Source organism: Mauremys reevesii, linkage group 8 (assembly GCF_016161935.1).
Source record: "Mauremys reevesii isolate NIE-2019 linkage group 8, ASM1616193v1, whole genome shotgun sequence".
In the NCBI taxonomy this organism is placed as follows: Eukaryota; Metazoa; Chordata; order Testudines; family Geoemydidae; genus Mauremys; species Mauremys reevesii.
Window position 1 is genome coordinate 20248802 of NC_052630.1, and position 14984 is coordinate 20263785.

At 41.5% G+C, this 14984-nt stretch overlaps 1 protein-coding gene across 10 annotated transcripts in view; it reads left to right on the plus strand.

Moving 5' to 3' along the window:
- NEURL1B (neuralized E3 ubiquitin protein ligase 1B) overlaps window positions 1–14984 on the plus strand; it is a 260932-nt gene that overhangs the window by 232570 nt on the left and 13378 nt on the right. For all 10 annotated transcript variants that reach the window (XM_039484283.1, XM_039484281.1, XM_039484284.1 and 7 more), the window contains one exon: window positions 13226–13786. In XM_039484283.1, the coding sequence (XP_039340217.1) occupies window positions 13226–13786 (561 nt within the window). The remainder of the gene's footprint in view (window positions 1–13225; window positions 13787–14984) is intronic.

Below are 14984 nucleotides of genomic sequence, written 5' to 3' on the forward strand. Positions count from 1 at the left end.
CAAAGGCAGGAGACTGCTAGAAATGACCAACTGAGCAGAGCTTTGTCACTGCTGCTAAACTGCTCATCTGTTACACACAACCCTTAAATTAAAAATAACAATCATTTGAAAGGGTATGTGGGGGAAGAACCCTCGTTACAGGCTCTTTTTGTTCAATTCAGTTCTTCTATATGTTCAGCATCTCCTTATGCTGCTTCCTGTCTATCCTTCTGCTCCTACATGCATGCTTCTCTGGTGGAGAATGCCAGCATCACAAAATTGGAATGAAAGAAATTTGGTGCCACTTGTTTCAAACAGGCAGAAACACACAGGGTGTACGTCCCTTGGTCTGTATTTTATTGTAGCTGCAATCACAAGAGACTCTAAGCTGTGAACATATAATTAAAAATCTTGTCTGGTAATAAAATCCTGCTCAGTGCAAAGAACAAACCCCTCCAAATCTCCAATTTTTTACATGTGATTTGTAGGTTTATTTTCCCAAGAAAATCTAAACAAGGCAAATAATTGACTTTGAATTAAAGTTTGAGCCCATCAATTGGTGTAGAAGCTGGGGTTTTCAGACATCTGTTTGTATTACTTCATTGGAGGTTTATCTGGTCTCTGATTGCATAAATACTAAAAAGTGGGCTGTCTTACATTAAAAGAGGAATTTAACAAGAAAGAAGGATCTGTACTTTGAGAGATAACAGCTTGTGCCTTTCTGGTAAGACATTCTGAAGCTGTTGACTTCAAACGTACACCATTCAAACCCGGTATGGCACTCCATTCTCTAGCTGGTATATCCCTCTACCTATTCTTAGTGCAGACCGCTTTCTTCAAGGAATGCACTATTTGTGCCTGAAATTTTATCCATACTGGTGTTCTACTGACAACAAAGAGTCTGATTTTAATTTTAAAGGGTGGTTTTCCCTCCCCTCACCTTGCTATAAAGTATTTATTACTTTGAATTACTATTCATACAAACAGAAAGGAGCCAGCTAATATGCTTTTGAGAGAGAGACAAAAAACGTAAACCAGTAGCTAAACTGCTTGCAGCCTCCAACAAATTTCGCCCACAAAACTTGGCCCCTATTAAGCTCCCCCTTCCACAACAGTAAGTAAATAGGCCTTTTGGTTTATCTAGAGGCTGAAGAGACATAGGTTATTTTGGACCAAAGTGAAGGAGCAAGAGTTGGATTGGTTCTGGTGCCAGCCCGTTAAAATCAATGGGGTCCCAGTTTGTACAACCCCACAGATCATGACTGTTTGGGATACATTTTTCCAAACGGTGTATGAATTTAGCCCCGTGGCTTCCAAGGCAGACTTAATCGTTGTCAGCCCTGTTGACAGCGGAGTACATTTCAAGTGAAGCTGTGCTGCTGATGTAGTTCACATGCCTGGCCTCTCTCTGCCTCAGCCATGTGCTTATATACTTACACAACACACACTGTAATAGTCTTGATCGATTGATCCATCTTCCCCTGCCCTTCCCGCACATAGAGGCTGTCAGTTCTGAATCAGTTGCACTGCAGCTGTTTATGATTCAATTGTGTCCCCACCTCCAAAATCCCTTTATCCTTAAATCTTTTACAGGAAAAGAACTCTTTGTAAACCACGAGGTAACCCGGCAAGTAGGAAAGCTGTATTTTTTCCCAGGAATTTAACTATTAACAGTTATTCATGTCTCTTCACCCCCGCCTCCCGGATTCCTTACATGTTGTTTCTGAAAAATGTAGTGGGATCGTAGCCTTTGTACACATAAAGAATAAGATGATTGAAGACCTGGTCACAGCTTTATTTAGCTTCCTCCACTGTGTGTTCCTCCCAAAGCATTTTCCCCCGTCTTTGCCAAAACACTGTTTAGACTGTGTGTAAATATAAAAGAAGTACGTTTTAAAATCCTATACCATGTTGGGAGCCAGGCCTCTGGAAGGAACGTCTTCCTAGAGGCCTCATTTCCCCTTCTACTGTGGGTTTTGTGGCTCTCTAAAGACATATCAAAAGCCTTGCATTGTGAAGTATGATGCTTATCTGGTTATCCATCCCAGTTGTTTGGACTGAAATAGTACTATGGCTTAAAAAAAATAAAAAATAAAAAGGACTAGATTCTTTCAAGGTCTGACTACACAGCACTTGTAATTAGTGGAAAGACGCTAGAACCATTGTGAAGAGTGAAGCTTCTGCAGCAAATTTAACAAAGGCAAAGACAAATAGCAGGGTCCTTCCATTCAGTGTATTACTTTCTTGGAAGAGTTTAAAGCACAAATGGACTGGCGTGCACTTTGTTCAGCTCTTGCAATGTCACTTTGGAGTTGAATGGTGTTCTTGCTTTTCAACTGTGACTTTACCTTCACAAACCAATCTCAATCTCTCAGCAGTTTAGCAGCTAATATTGAAAGCTCTGTTGCTTTTTACTGAGTTCACAGAAGACAAGGAAGATAGGGCTATTCTTGTCTCAAGGATCTTACAACCAAACTTAGACAAACACAGTACGGTTCCACCATAAAATCATATGGTGCATACACAGATCCATTAAGGGATTTGACAGTGTGGCTCCTGAGTGTGTCTCATGAATTGGGCTTTGTCCAAATATGCTTTTTGGGGGTGGAAAAGGAATTAAGAGAAATTGTATAGCAATATGAATTCATCGTGGGCACTGAGTTTTATAGAGTTTCCATAGAACAATAGAAATGCAAGCCATGCTGAATTACAACTCTTATTTTTTAAGTCTTTTCATTGTTTTACTAGCTATTCTCCTGGTACGGTGTAGTGACGGTTTGTGTCTGTAGGGGATGGGTTGGATTTCCTGTGTCCGATGGACAACACAATTCTTTCCCTGTTCCTATTCCTGTCTGTGCTGGAAGCTATGTACCGGTAGACTCATTGGAATGGTGTGCAAGCTACAGCACTCTTTCCATGGGCCCTTGCATCTCAGTGATGGAACAAAATTAAAACTGCTGCTGCGAGGATATTAATAGGGAATGCATTTCATTCTCCAATTGCATTAAAACCCATTCACATTGGAATGACATGATCACGAGTTATAAGTGCCCAGTGCACATAACTTAGTACAGTTGGTAAGAATAAAGGTGCTTTGCTAGAAAACAAGATTCTATTAGGGAGTAATGGGAGTTACTCTGAGGCAAAAGGGCAAGAGAACAGACTATTTACATGTTAATGAGTTCACCAGAATTGTGTGTTCCTACCTTTATTCTCTTTGCAAATTCAGCGTAACTATTTGCTCTTTCAGACCAACTACTTCAGTGCTATCTTTATTTTTTTTAAATAAATCAAAACATAAAGCATTGGTTTGAGAAATAATCAGTTGACCAACAACCCTACAATATCAACTTAGCTTATTTGCTCTAGACGGAAAGGAATGTTTATAAGTCAGAGCTAACGGATGGCTACAAATGGCAAGGAGGAAAGTAATTTTTAAATCTGTGAAAAATACTGCAACTGTGACAATTTTTAATATAGTTAAGTGACTGACAGAACCGGAGCATTAATAGGTAGAATTTATTCAGTGTCCTGAATATTTATCCCTGACTGTTCACTTTCTATCCCAGCAGCCATTGGGACTGGTACATGGAAATGATAAAAGAAACAATAGCCATTTATTCCAGTTTTGCACTGTTCAAACTTTTGATCACTACCAAAAACTGCCTCTTTGACTCCAAGTTTAGGAAGAGTGAATACAACAGAAAAACCCCAACCCTCTCCCTAAATTAGTGTGAACTTAAAAAAACCAATGACAACGGTTTAGTAAAAACATACATGATTACTTCTTTTCTATATCACATCAACTAAGATACTTAGTGATGCATAGCTTTGCTATGCTGGCCTTGTATGAAAACTAATATGCCTTGTATATACAGCCTATTAATGAGCACATAGTCCAAAATTGCTGACCAGATTTATTTATAGTAAGATTAGCTGCCTGACTATTGTTAAGATGTTTTTCTTTAGCCCATAGCCAAAGGTTTCACTTTTCATCCATTTTGCATCCCTTATTTCATTACTTTCAAAACCCAGCAGACAGGCCATCTTTCAAAGCATTCTAGTTCATGAGCTCATGAGCACGGCCTTCTGAAACACACGAGCCAATGGATGTGGGTGTCAACAAAATGTGATAGATGGTGACAAACTAAGCACTTTCCAAGGCTTCCATCTATCATGCAGCTGCTTTCATCGCTTGCACACAAAGACGCTCAAGAAGGCATTATTGCGTGGACCCTGCCTTCTCTCTCTCTCTCTCTCTCTCTCATTGATTCCAAGAATTTGCTACTAAAACATACTCATTGACCAGACTGAGTGGGTGAGTTTTTCCATGTGCTTCCACTGAGTTCAGTTTGTGCTTATTTATATTACAGTAGCACCTTGAGGCCCCATTGTGCGAGGCACTATGCAAACACATAGTGAGTGGCAGAGTCTGCCCCAAAGAGCTTTCAGTCAGAACAGACAATAGGTGGGAGGGGAAACAGGAGGCAAAGGTAGGTAAAGTCACGGAAGCAGGAGTTCTCAGTCTTGTGCCCTGTTCCGAGACGATACTGCCTCCCCTCATGGTCCGTCCCTTATTTTGGAAATCCAACCTCCCCACCTCAAAATCCTATGCTGGCTCACATTTTTTCCTTAACAGCTGAACACGTTTTTTTTTTGTTACCTCAGCTATGCAGAGCGATAACAACAGTTTGTCGAGTGAAGAATTTTCTCATCAGCTTCAGGACCAGGAAATACTAATCATCTGCTTTGAGTTTAAATATTTCACTTTCAGGTGACAAAACTGAAGTTGTTGCATTAAAAAAAATTATCTTGAAGAGTAGCTGGGGTTAGGGGCAAAACATATTGAGCTCAGAGTTGATTGTGGGGACTGAGGCAGAAGCGGAGGAAAACTATCCAATGTATTCTGCAGGTTATGCATGAAGACAAAGGGTGTTGAGATCTAAGCGAGCAACAGAAAAACATAGGCTCTGAAGAATAAAGAAATGATTATACCTGTCAACATTATCCCAAATTATACAAGGCTCTGATTATTTTTAGAACAGTTTGAAGGTGTTTTTGCAAGTTTTCAAACTGGGAGGATGAAAATTACCCTGAAAATATGCAGCCATGCACTGACAAGAGATTGGTCCAGTGTGCATTTTAATGCAGAGTTCATATATAGGTGTGTTAGTTAATTTCTGAATAATCTCTCATGCAAGGGAACTGCATAATGCCAGCTTTATATGGTGTTCTGCAACTTCCATGGCAGCCTTCTGTTCCTGGGGAGCATAGAGAGAGTTAGTGATGTTTCGTGATACAACGGGCTACACAGCTCACCCCAGGTTGATGGAGCCTGTGTTGATGATGAAGAAGCCACTTCTGGTTGGTGCCACTCTAGCCCCATTCAAGGTGGTGGGTCGGGGCTACAAGGTCAGTTGCCATGTAGAAAGAAGAGAGAAGGACTGTCTTCTCCTCCCTTCCCTCCCCCAAAAGCAGGGCTATTTACATAAAGCATCACAGTCTCTGCCACACTGTGAGTTTGGAGGTAGACTGGTTGTCCCAAATGCCTTGTGATAGTCTGTGGTCATCTGTAGTTCATGAAAGACTTCTTTGCTATAGCTGTTTTTCACCCTTGGAATAGCTGCCCTTTATTCATCATTTTCTGTCTTTCAGCTGCTGATGCTCTTGTGACCAAGGAATGTTCAGTTAACCATGATCACTTGGGCCCGGGGTTATTTTCCTTTCAAGGCAGCCATTCTTTTATGTACTGTTTTTTAATGATGCAGCTGAACTGTGCGTTTGTGTGAGCTCCTCATGCAGATAAATTGTTTTAATTTTAGAGGAACAGCCATGTGCAAGTTTGTTACTTGAGGACACATCTGGAGACAGGAGACTGGACTGGTGTGGAAAAATAGCGAGTCTCAAGAGAAACTGCTGAAATGTTCTTAATTGGTGGTATTCTACAGAAGTAGTTTTGCAAAGATTGCCGTTAGCAAATAGCCTTCTTTGCAAGGAGGAGAAACGTTTGGAAGACCAAGAAGAATTTGTTTTTGGTCTTTGACTTGAAGTAAGGCCATGTCTACACTAGCGAGCTTACAGCGGCACAGCTGTACCAATGCACGTAGCCGCTGTAAGATCTCTCGTGTAGCCGCTCTAGGCCGATGGGGGAGAGCTCCCCTGTCAGCATAATAAAACCACCTCAACAAGCAGCGGTAGCAATGTCAGTGGAGAAGCCCTCCCGCCGCCATGGCACTGTGTACACTACCACTTATGCCAGCAAAACTTATGTCACTCAGGGATGTGGATTTTTTTCACACCCCTGAGTGACATAAATTTTGCTGACATAAGTGGTAGTGTAGACATGGCCTTATGTGTTCACTGCGCCAAAAAAAAAAAAAGGGTATGTTTTTACGGTGAGCGAGAACTCGAATTAACCAACTCAATGTAAAATCCCAATGGAGACAAAGCACAGGCAGTTTTTGCCTTGATATTGCTCGTTGTGGTCAACCCTGTATTGCCCAGCTGGGATTTACCTTGACTTGTTACATTAAGGTAAAAACTATAGTTCATTGTCCCCACTAGGATAGCAATCTCATTGTAAAAATACACCTTTTTTGCAGTGATGACATAGCCAGTAAGGGTGTATGTGTGAGTGTGAAATAAGAATTTCAACACAATCGTACTAATTTTCGTTAACCTTTGTGCTATGGTAGATGACTTCATCCACCATTTCTTAAAATTTCATAAAGAAATTCAGTCCCATAGCAAAAACTTCACATTTTCTGGGTTCCATTATGAATGCAGAAGCATTCCTTAAAGAGGTCACTTTGTCTCCTCGCATATATATTTATTTGCAAGAGCTGCACAGATTCTTTCCAAAACCACTCAACAGTCCCTCGAGTTTTTGTTACTAATGGGAAACTTGTCCTAGGTCAGTAGAATGGCTAGAAGACCCTTCAAACAAATCATGTCTTTATTTTTTAGAAGAAATCATGTGAACTTCAGGTGATGCAAATCCACATGAATCGAAAAAGGAAGAAAACATTCACATTACCCTCTGCTCTCCAATGACCAAGTTATATACAGTTCTAGCTCTTATACTTCCAAAATGACTTACAAATTCAAAACTTCAATTATAATGATATTGCTGTGAGGAGTCCATACAGGCATATGTCAGTTTATGTCTAACCATGAACTTGTAGCTTTTTAATTTTTTTCCCTATTCTTTTCTTTCTTTTAGTATTCTATGGCCAACATTACCAATGCAAAATCGCTGTTTAGACCAATTTTACTCAATTAAAAGTGGCCCGATTTTTTTCCAGAGATATTGAACACCCTCAAGGATAGTTGATATAATTAAGGAGCTGCAGATCCTTAGCACCTGTAGAAATAAAGCCACACTTATTTAGGTCCCTAAACATAGATTTAGGGACCTAACTTTGGGAACTGAAGTTGCAAAAATTTGACTTAACCATGTGTTAAATATGTGAAATTAACACTTCCTCAGAGACTGCTGTCATGTTCCTTTATTTTAAACATCGAAGCAGTGCACTAAAAAAAAATTGTTGCAGATTGTATCCCTTAGTCTCAAGAGATTATATAATCAAGATTTAATAAATACTTAAATGACGTTCTACTGCATTTTATTAGAATGTTTATTTCATTTCCGCTTAGAACAACAATAGAAAGCTTCCCTTCCACCCTAACGTAAGTTACAAGATGCATGTACGGACAGCCGTATCACATGTCCTTTGCTGGTGAATATTCTATGGTAGCTGGCATTGCAGGGTTGCTATATTTTCATTGGCCCGCAGAAATAAATCATGGCAGGATTTAGCCATCTGAGGCAAAAGGAGAGTTTCTATAATCTTAACTTTTAAGGGGTGCGCTGAACATTATTGTATTGTCACAACCTTCCCGCCTGTTGGGATTTGTGAGGGATCCTGATAAGGGGCCACCGTAACATATGGTGCCAAGCTCTTTGGAAGCCTCCTTTATTACTGAACAGGGCTGTGGCAGCATTTGCCAAACAGTTTACTGTGAAAGGAAAAAGTTCTAACGTTTCTGATAAACCCATTTGATAAAGCTGTGCCCGTAAAGATAAGGTGGTGGCGATAGGCATGTTCCTGGTGTAGTCAGTATTAACGGACACGTTTCATACTGCACTTCATATTCAGCATTCGTTCTCTGAGCACAATGGGAAGGCCAAACTTCACTGTCACAATGAGATATTAGCTCCTTTAGCACCACTTACCAGGCTGGGCATTGTTAATAATCCATCCATTCCCTTTTCTCCTGTGGTGTGTGCTGTGCTCGTTTCTGTGGGTATGCCACCAGCAATAAGAACCTGCCTTTGATCGATATTCTGCTTGTCTTGCAGTTACACAGTCAAAGGTGCATGCTTTGGACTTTCCCCAGCTAAGCTCCCTAGGCAGGGACCATCTTTGTGTTCTATGTTTGTGCAGCGCCTGGCACAAGGGGGTCCTGGTCCATGACTGGGGCTCCTAGGTACTCCGGCAATACAAATAATAATAATATAGGAGTGGTGCCTTACACAGCACCTCTGATTTCATTCCATCTCAGCGTTAAAGCATGACCTTGGTTATTCTCAGTCACTGGTACCCAGCAAGTCGAAGGTTCACTTTGATTTCCAGGACCTGCTTCTTTTCTTGCTCACTTTAGTGATTTCAGTGGAATTACTTCAGATGTCCTATAAGTGAAGGGAGAATCAGGCCTTGGGGCTTCAGGACAGCAGCAAATCATCAGGCCAGCCCCCACCTTAGGTTTGTATACTGGACAGCAGAACCGGTTTTCCTAGAACAATACAACAATAGGAGTGGTGGTGAAGGTGTTGTTGTGGTCTGCTAGAATCCTCAGTGTTCTGCACAAATGAGCTAGAAGGGTTTTATTTTTCTGATTAAAACCATGAGAAATATATGGAAATGGCCCTGTCTGTCAGCACTATGTGTTTGAAATACAAAATGTCTTGATTATAATACCTCTCTAAAGGTCAACGTAACTTAAGAAATAAATTGACTAGACTTTTGAAAATAGGCTGAGGTTTTAGATGTGGTACGAGTACATATTGACTTGCTGTAGAGTACATGGGTCTCTGTTAGAGAAGTTTAATTTTGCTTTAGCCCAGTTTATGTAGCTCTGCAGAATAGGTTCATGGAAATATTGAATTAAAGTCACATGCCATTTCTTGCAGTGTATTTTCAGTGAGAAGTGTCTACCTACAAATTATATTTTCTTAATTTCAGTTTGCTTTGATTTGCCTAGTTTATTTCCATGTTCCCTGAAGCCCTCTGTACTACTTTAAAACCTTCAGCGTGTTCAAGAGACTGTTGTGTCACCATGTTGGTTAGTTCAACTGAGAAGAAAGAGAATGGCAAGCTTTATAATGCGGAGAGGGTAACGATTGGGTTTTGTGGGCCTTTTGCATACCTGTGTATATTTAAGAATGTACCATTACCATGGTACCTGACTGCACTGAGTACCTCACAGTCTTTATTCATTCTCACAACAGATAGGAAGATGCTGTTATCCCAACTTTGCAGATCGGGAACTGAGGCACAGAGACTAAAAAGTGACTTGCTCCAGGTCACACGGGAGGTCTCTGGTGGTGCAGGAAACTGAACCTCATTCTTCCAGGTGCTAGGCTAGTGCTGTAAGCACTGGACCAAGCCTTGTTATTTACTCTAAGGCTTTTATTCTAGAATGAAAATGTGAAAGCTGCAATGAGATGCTGCATAGGACTGTAATGTAATTTGTAAATGCTGATAGTTTTCCACCAACTCGATGATGTTTCTTGATGTCAGGTATAGAAAGAGGGGGCAAGGGGTGGTGGTGTATGTTTTAGAGAACTAATACAAGGAATAAACTGAGAAAAAAACAAAAAATGAGCAATACTGTGTGAGCAATGCCTCTTCTGGCTCTCGGGGTAAATGGAGTTTTATTCAAAATGGAACCAACAGGTGTTCATGTTAGGAGAGAATGGCATTTTAAATAAATTATCCATTCATTTCCTCTGGAGAGTTTCCTATTGTGTGGTCACAATGTGCTTTCCTGTTTTTAAAAAACAACTTAACACAAAAAATAAAACCCTGGCCTATGGCAGGATGGAATGAGAGAAGTGTTTGAAGTGGGGGGATTTGTAATTGCTTTTCCATCCTTTGAACTGACATAACTGACACTCCCCTTTCATTCTGTTGCTGCTTTTGAAAGTTGTGTGATAAGTACATGTGGTGAAAATACTGTAAGATAACTCACTTATAAAAATGCTGTTCTAGTTCTCAGTTTCTATGAGTGTTGCCTTTGTTCACCAACTCTGTGCACTAGGAAAGCCGATGTTAAAGTTTTTGCAAAAACCTGTGGATTTTTGTGATGCTAGAAAGGAGCAGGTGAACAAAAGCTCTCCTTCCCACTCCCTACCAAAGTAAACCTAAATTGAGGGCAATATACTGTTTCCCTCCTGGATTTTGTTGTCAGTCATTTGGAAAATACAGATCAGAGGATTATAGACGATATTTAACATTAGTTTTGAAAATGTTTTTGCTAGCCTCAAAGTGGGGTGGTACTTGTTGAGGTTGATTGATTGCATTGTTGCTCCAAGACACATTTTGAAGTTGGTGAATGTCCAACTCCAGCTTCTTAGTAAGAATGTTAAAGTTTTCTGACCGCCGTTGGTAGCTGCATTTTTACACGCTAGCTGCTGGTCTGCGCGTGTTTGTATCAGTGTCCCTCACTTTGCTGAAGGAACCAAAATCCCATTCTCTCTGCAGCAAAATAGTTTGTTTAGAACATTTGGCGCTGCACGCATGGAGCGCCACCCACGTTACAACAGTTGGATCAGTGCCAGTAGCAGCTGTCTTCTGTATCTGGGCTTTTAAGGAGGAATGAAACAAAATTCTTCATTGGTGAGTGCAACTTAAAATCCTCAAGGGACTGAGCTGCTGTCCTTACTCAGACGATGCTCCGAGGGGAATTTTGTGTATGTATTAGAGCATCTGACTTCATAGGAGATTAAAGAATTTGGTACGTCCTATACGCAAGCCAAGAACTCAGCCCGTTTTAAGTGTGGCACTGAGAAAGGTTTATGCTCTGTACACCAATGGGCATAACTGATAACAGATTGCAGCCAGGTGGGCAAGGTGCGCACACACATCAAATGGATTTAAAACCGTATGTGTTGCATTTTTTACTCTGGATCTCTTTTGAGGGCCTCCTCCTAGTCTCACGGATGCTAATGGCAAAACTCCTATTGACTTCAATGGGAAACATCTTGCCAGGAACCCCTGAGTGTGTGTCTAGCCCAGTAAATTCACAGGGTTTTAGTAATTGGAGCACAGGGGATTTGACAGGCATTGTTTATAGGGCAGCAATTGCCCCATGCAGTACCAGAGACCACTCTGTTTATCTGTTGGTTCTGGGCCTCTGATCTTTAATATTTAGGACTCTCTTCATGGAAATGGCAGGAGCTGAATTGATTCCTCATGAGCTGTAATCCTGTTTTCTGATATTCGCCCTTGTCCTTTTTCTTCCATCCAAGCCTTTTGCTACCCTGGACTGTCAAGCTGTTGTTGTGTAGAGAACAGGATCCTTCAAAAAGCGAATGAAAGTATGGGGCTGTCATGGCAGTGTCCATTATATTTTCACTTGCAAAAAGGTGTCATGATTGCAGATCTCCTGCCAGCTCTTCCAAATTGAGTTTTTAGTATCGTCTGATGTTCTCTTGAAAACAAAGGAATCCATTAGCAAGTGCTTCCCATGACACTCTTCCTGACACCAGGAGAAGCCATAGCTTACGCCCAGGGAGGAAACAGCTTGAGGGAAAGTCCAATTTAAAAAAAAAAAAGTCACGTGGCAAAATATTTCAAAATCAATGTGTTTGTAGGTTTTATATTTAATATAGTTGGCACCGAACATTCAGACATTTTTCCTTCAGTTTCCTTTTTGTGTCTGATTTTGTATCTTTAAAAAGGTGTATGAAATATTGATTACATTTACAACCAGAACCAAAAGGAGGGGGAGATGGGAAGAACGGTTGATCCTGTAGTTAGCTTTTCTGTTGTTCTTCTGTATTCTTTATTGGTAGAGTGACCAGATGTCCCGATTTTATAGGGACAGTCCCAATTATGGGGTCTTTTTCTTATATAGGCTCCTATTACCCCCCCCCATCCCGATTTTTCACAGTTGGTGTCTGGTCACTCTATTTATTGGTATTGTGGTAACACCCAGGAGCCCCAGTCATAGACCAGGATCCTACAGTGCTAGGTGCTGTACAAATGCAAAACAAAAAGACAGTCCCTGCCTCCCAAATCGTACAGTTGAGGCTCAAGACTGGAAGCAAAATTTATGTTCTATTCCCATCTCTGTCCTCGACTCACTCTGTAATCTGCACGTAGTGCCTGAACAGGCTCTCATTGAAATCAGTGTCAAAATTCCCAGGGACTAAAATAGTGCAGGATCAAGCCCACAAACTCTGGGCCTCCATTCACCTCTCTGTAAAATGTGGGTGGTGATACTTCCTTACCACGTGGGGGTTCTGTGAGGCTAACAAGAACAATTATTGCTCATAAAGCACTTAGAGATTTTCAAACGGGGGAGATGCGGCATAAATGCAGTGTCTCATGATTGTTTTGTTGTTCTGTGAAAGACACTTTGGCTCCTTTATGTGCCACCCGCATCTGACGTCTGAATCTATATATGGTTTCAAGCAGAGCTTTTAACATTTTCGAAAAACGCTAGGCTGATGTGATACTCCAGATTCTAAATACCTTGGTTTATTTTTCAAAAGGTACAACTCCGCTGCTAAGAAACTGTGCGCGTGAGTGTCCCATGGAAATCAATACTTTGTGCACCCTCTCCAGGAGCCCTGAGCCAACAAACATTATTCCTTAAGGCAGTGCAGATCAGTTAGACACTCAGCCAAAGGTACTGCTGTTTTCCAAATGGAATAGAACAAATCTAGTAGGAATATGAGAATGTTATTTTTTAAGCTTCCGAAGGTGTAAAACCAAATTTCCTCAAATGCAGGTTGCCAGGAGTCAGGTTTGCATTAAATTTGCATAACTTGCAGAAAGTAGAGCCAGGTGCAGCTGGGAGTGAAGCATTTTAAGCCCAGAAATGACAGGTCCCTCCAGCATGCAATGCTCCATTTTAATGTGAGTTTAAAGCCACTCACCTAGTTTCACAAACTGAACAAGTGCAGGTTACTCAGGCTAAATGTGCCTAACCATGCCGTTATTGTTTCCTTTTGCAGACGCAAGTCACCAGGCTCGCTCTGTGTCCAGCAGACCTTACTACACGTTGCCCAACAGCAGCCATGGAAGGCGCTCTGTCCTCACCATTGCGGAGCCCCCGCGTTTCCACTCCCAAGCCAAGGGCAAGAACGTCCGTCTGGATGCCCACTCCCGCAAGGCCACCCGGAGGAATAGCTTCTGCAATGGGGTCACTTTCACCAACCGGCCCATCCACCTCTATGAGAAGGTGCGGCTCAAGCTGGTGGCCGTGCACCATGGGTGGAGCGGGGCACTTCGCTTTGGCTTCACCATCCACGACCCATCACAGATGAGCTCTGATGACATACCAAAGTATGCCTGCCCCGACTTGGTGACTCGACCTGGATTCTGGGCTAAAGCTTTGCCAGAGAGGTTCGCACTGAGGGACAATATCCTAGGATTCTGGGTCGACCGCCATGGGAGAGTCTTCTATAGTATTAACGATGAGGAGCCAATATTGTTTCACTGTGGCATTAAGGTCTCTGGGCCTCTCTGGGGGCTGATAGATGTCTATGGAATTACCCATGAAGTGCAAATCCTAGGTGAGTGTACTTTCTCTGCATGGGCTTGCTCCTATGGATCATGCTTTCTGTAAAGCCAGCTGCATCTTCATGGAGGAAGCAAACATGGCACATCTTACCTGATGTTCCTAAAAACAGGCTTAAGCATGAACAATTTGTGACTGGCACCGTGAACATTTCAGTATTGCCAGCAGCAGGGATCCAGGGAGCTCCCTGATTCTTAGAAGTTAGTGATTGGAAAGCTCTCATGAATCCTATACAGTCCATCCCCTTGCCAGAGTAATGTAGCTCCCTAAAGTATATTTTCCAGTGCTCTGTCCACTCTGGTTCTAAACCTCTCGAGTAATGGCGTGTCTAGTGTTTCTCTTGAGAAGCAATTCTGCAATCTAATAGATGTCACTGCTTATTCTGTCATTTCTTTCCCCCCCGATACCCAGCCTCAATTTCCATTTTGGTAGTTAAAATCTGTGAAATCTATGGATGATGGGATTAAAGGCCAGAAGTGACCATTCTGAGACCACATAGTCTCACCTTCTGCCTAATACAGGGCAAAGAACCCTATCCTATAATTTCTGCAGCAAGCCCGTAACTTCTGTTGAGCTATAGCTTATCTTTTAGAAAGACACCCAGTCTCTAGTTAAAGACTTGAGATAAGTCACTACATCTTTAGGTAAGTTGTTCCTATGGTTAATTAACCTGATGGTTAAGATGCATTGTTTTATTTTTAGTCTAGCTTCAGCTTCCAACCACTGAATCTTCTTGTTCCTTCTTCTGTTAGATGAGCATTTGCTACAATCAAAAATCTTTTCCTCATGTAGGTACTTGTAGAGGTGACTTGATTACATTCTACACCTTCACTTGGATATATTAAACTTCTTTAGTCTCTTGCGATAAGGCATGTTTTTCAGATCTCGAATAATTCCTGTAGCTCTTTTCTGAAACATTGCCAATTTTTCAATCCTTTTTTTGAAGTATGAACATCAGAGCTGGACACAGAATTCCGATAGATGCAATGCACTGGGAGCTCATGTTCAGTTGGTTATCTGCCATGACCCCTAAGTCATTTTCACATTCTCTGCTTTCTAGAATACAGCCCCCATCTTATCAGTGTCACCCACATTCTTTGTTCCTACATGTCTCACCTTGCATCTGGCTGTGTTGTAATCATTTTTTGTGCCATGTTAAACTGCATTTCCTCTGTGGAGTATAGACCTTACAA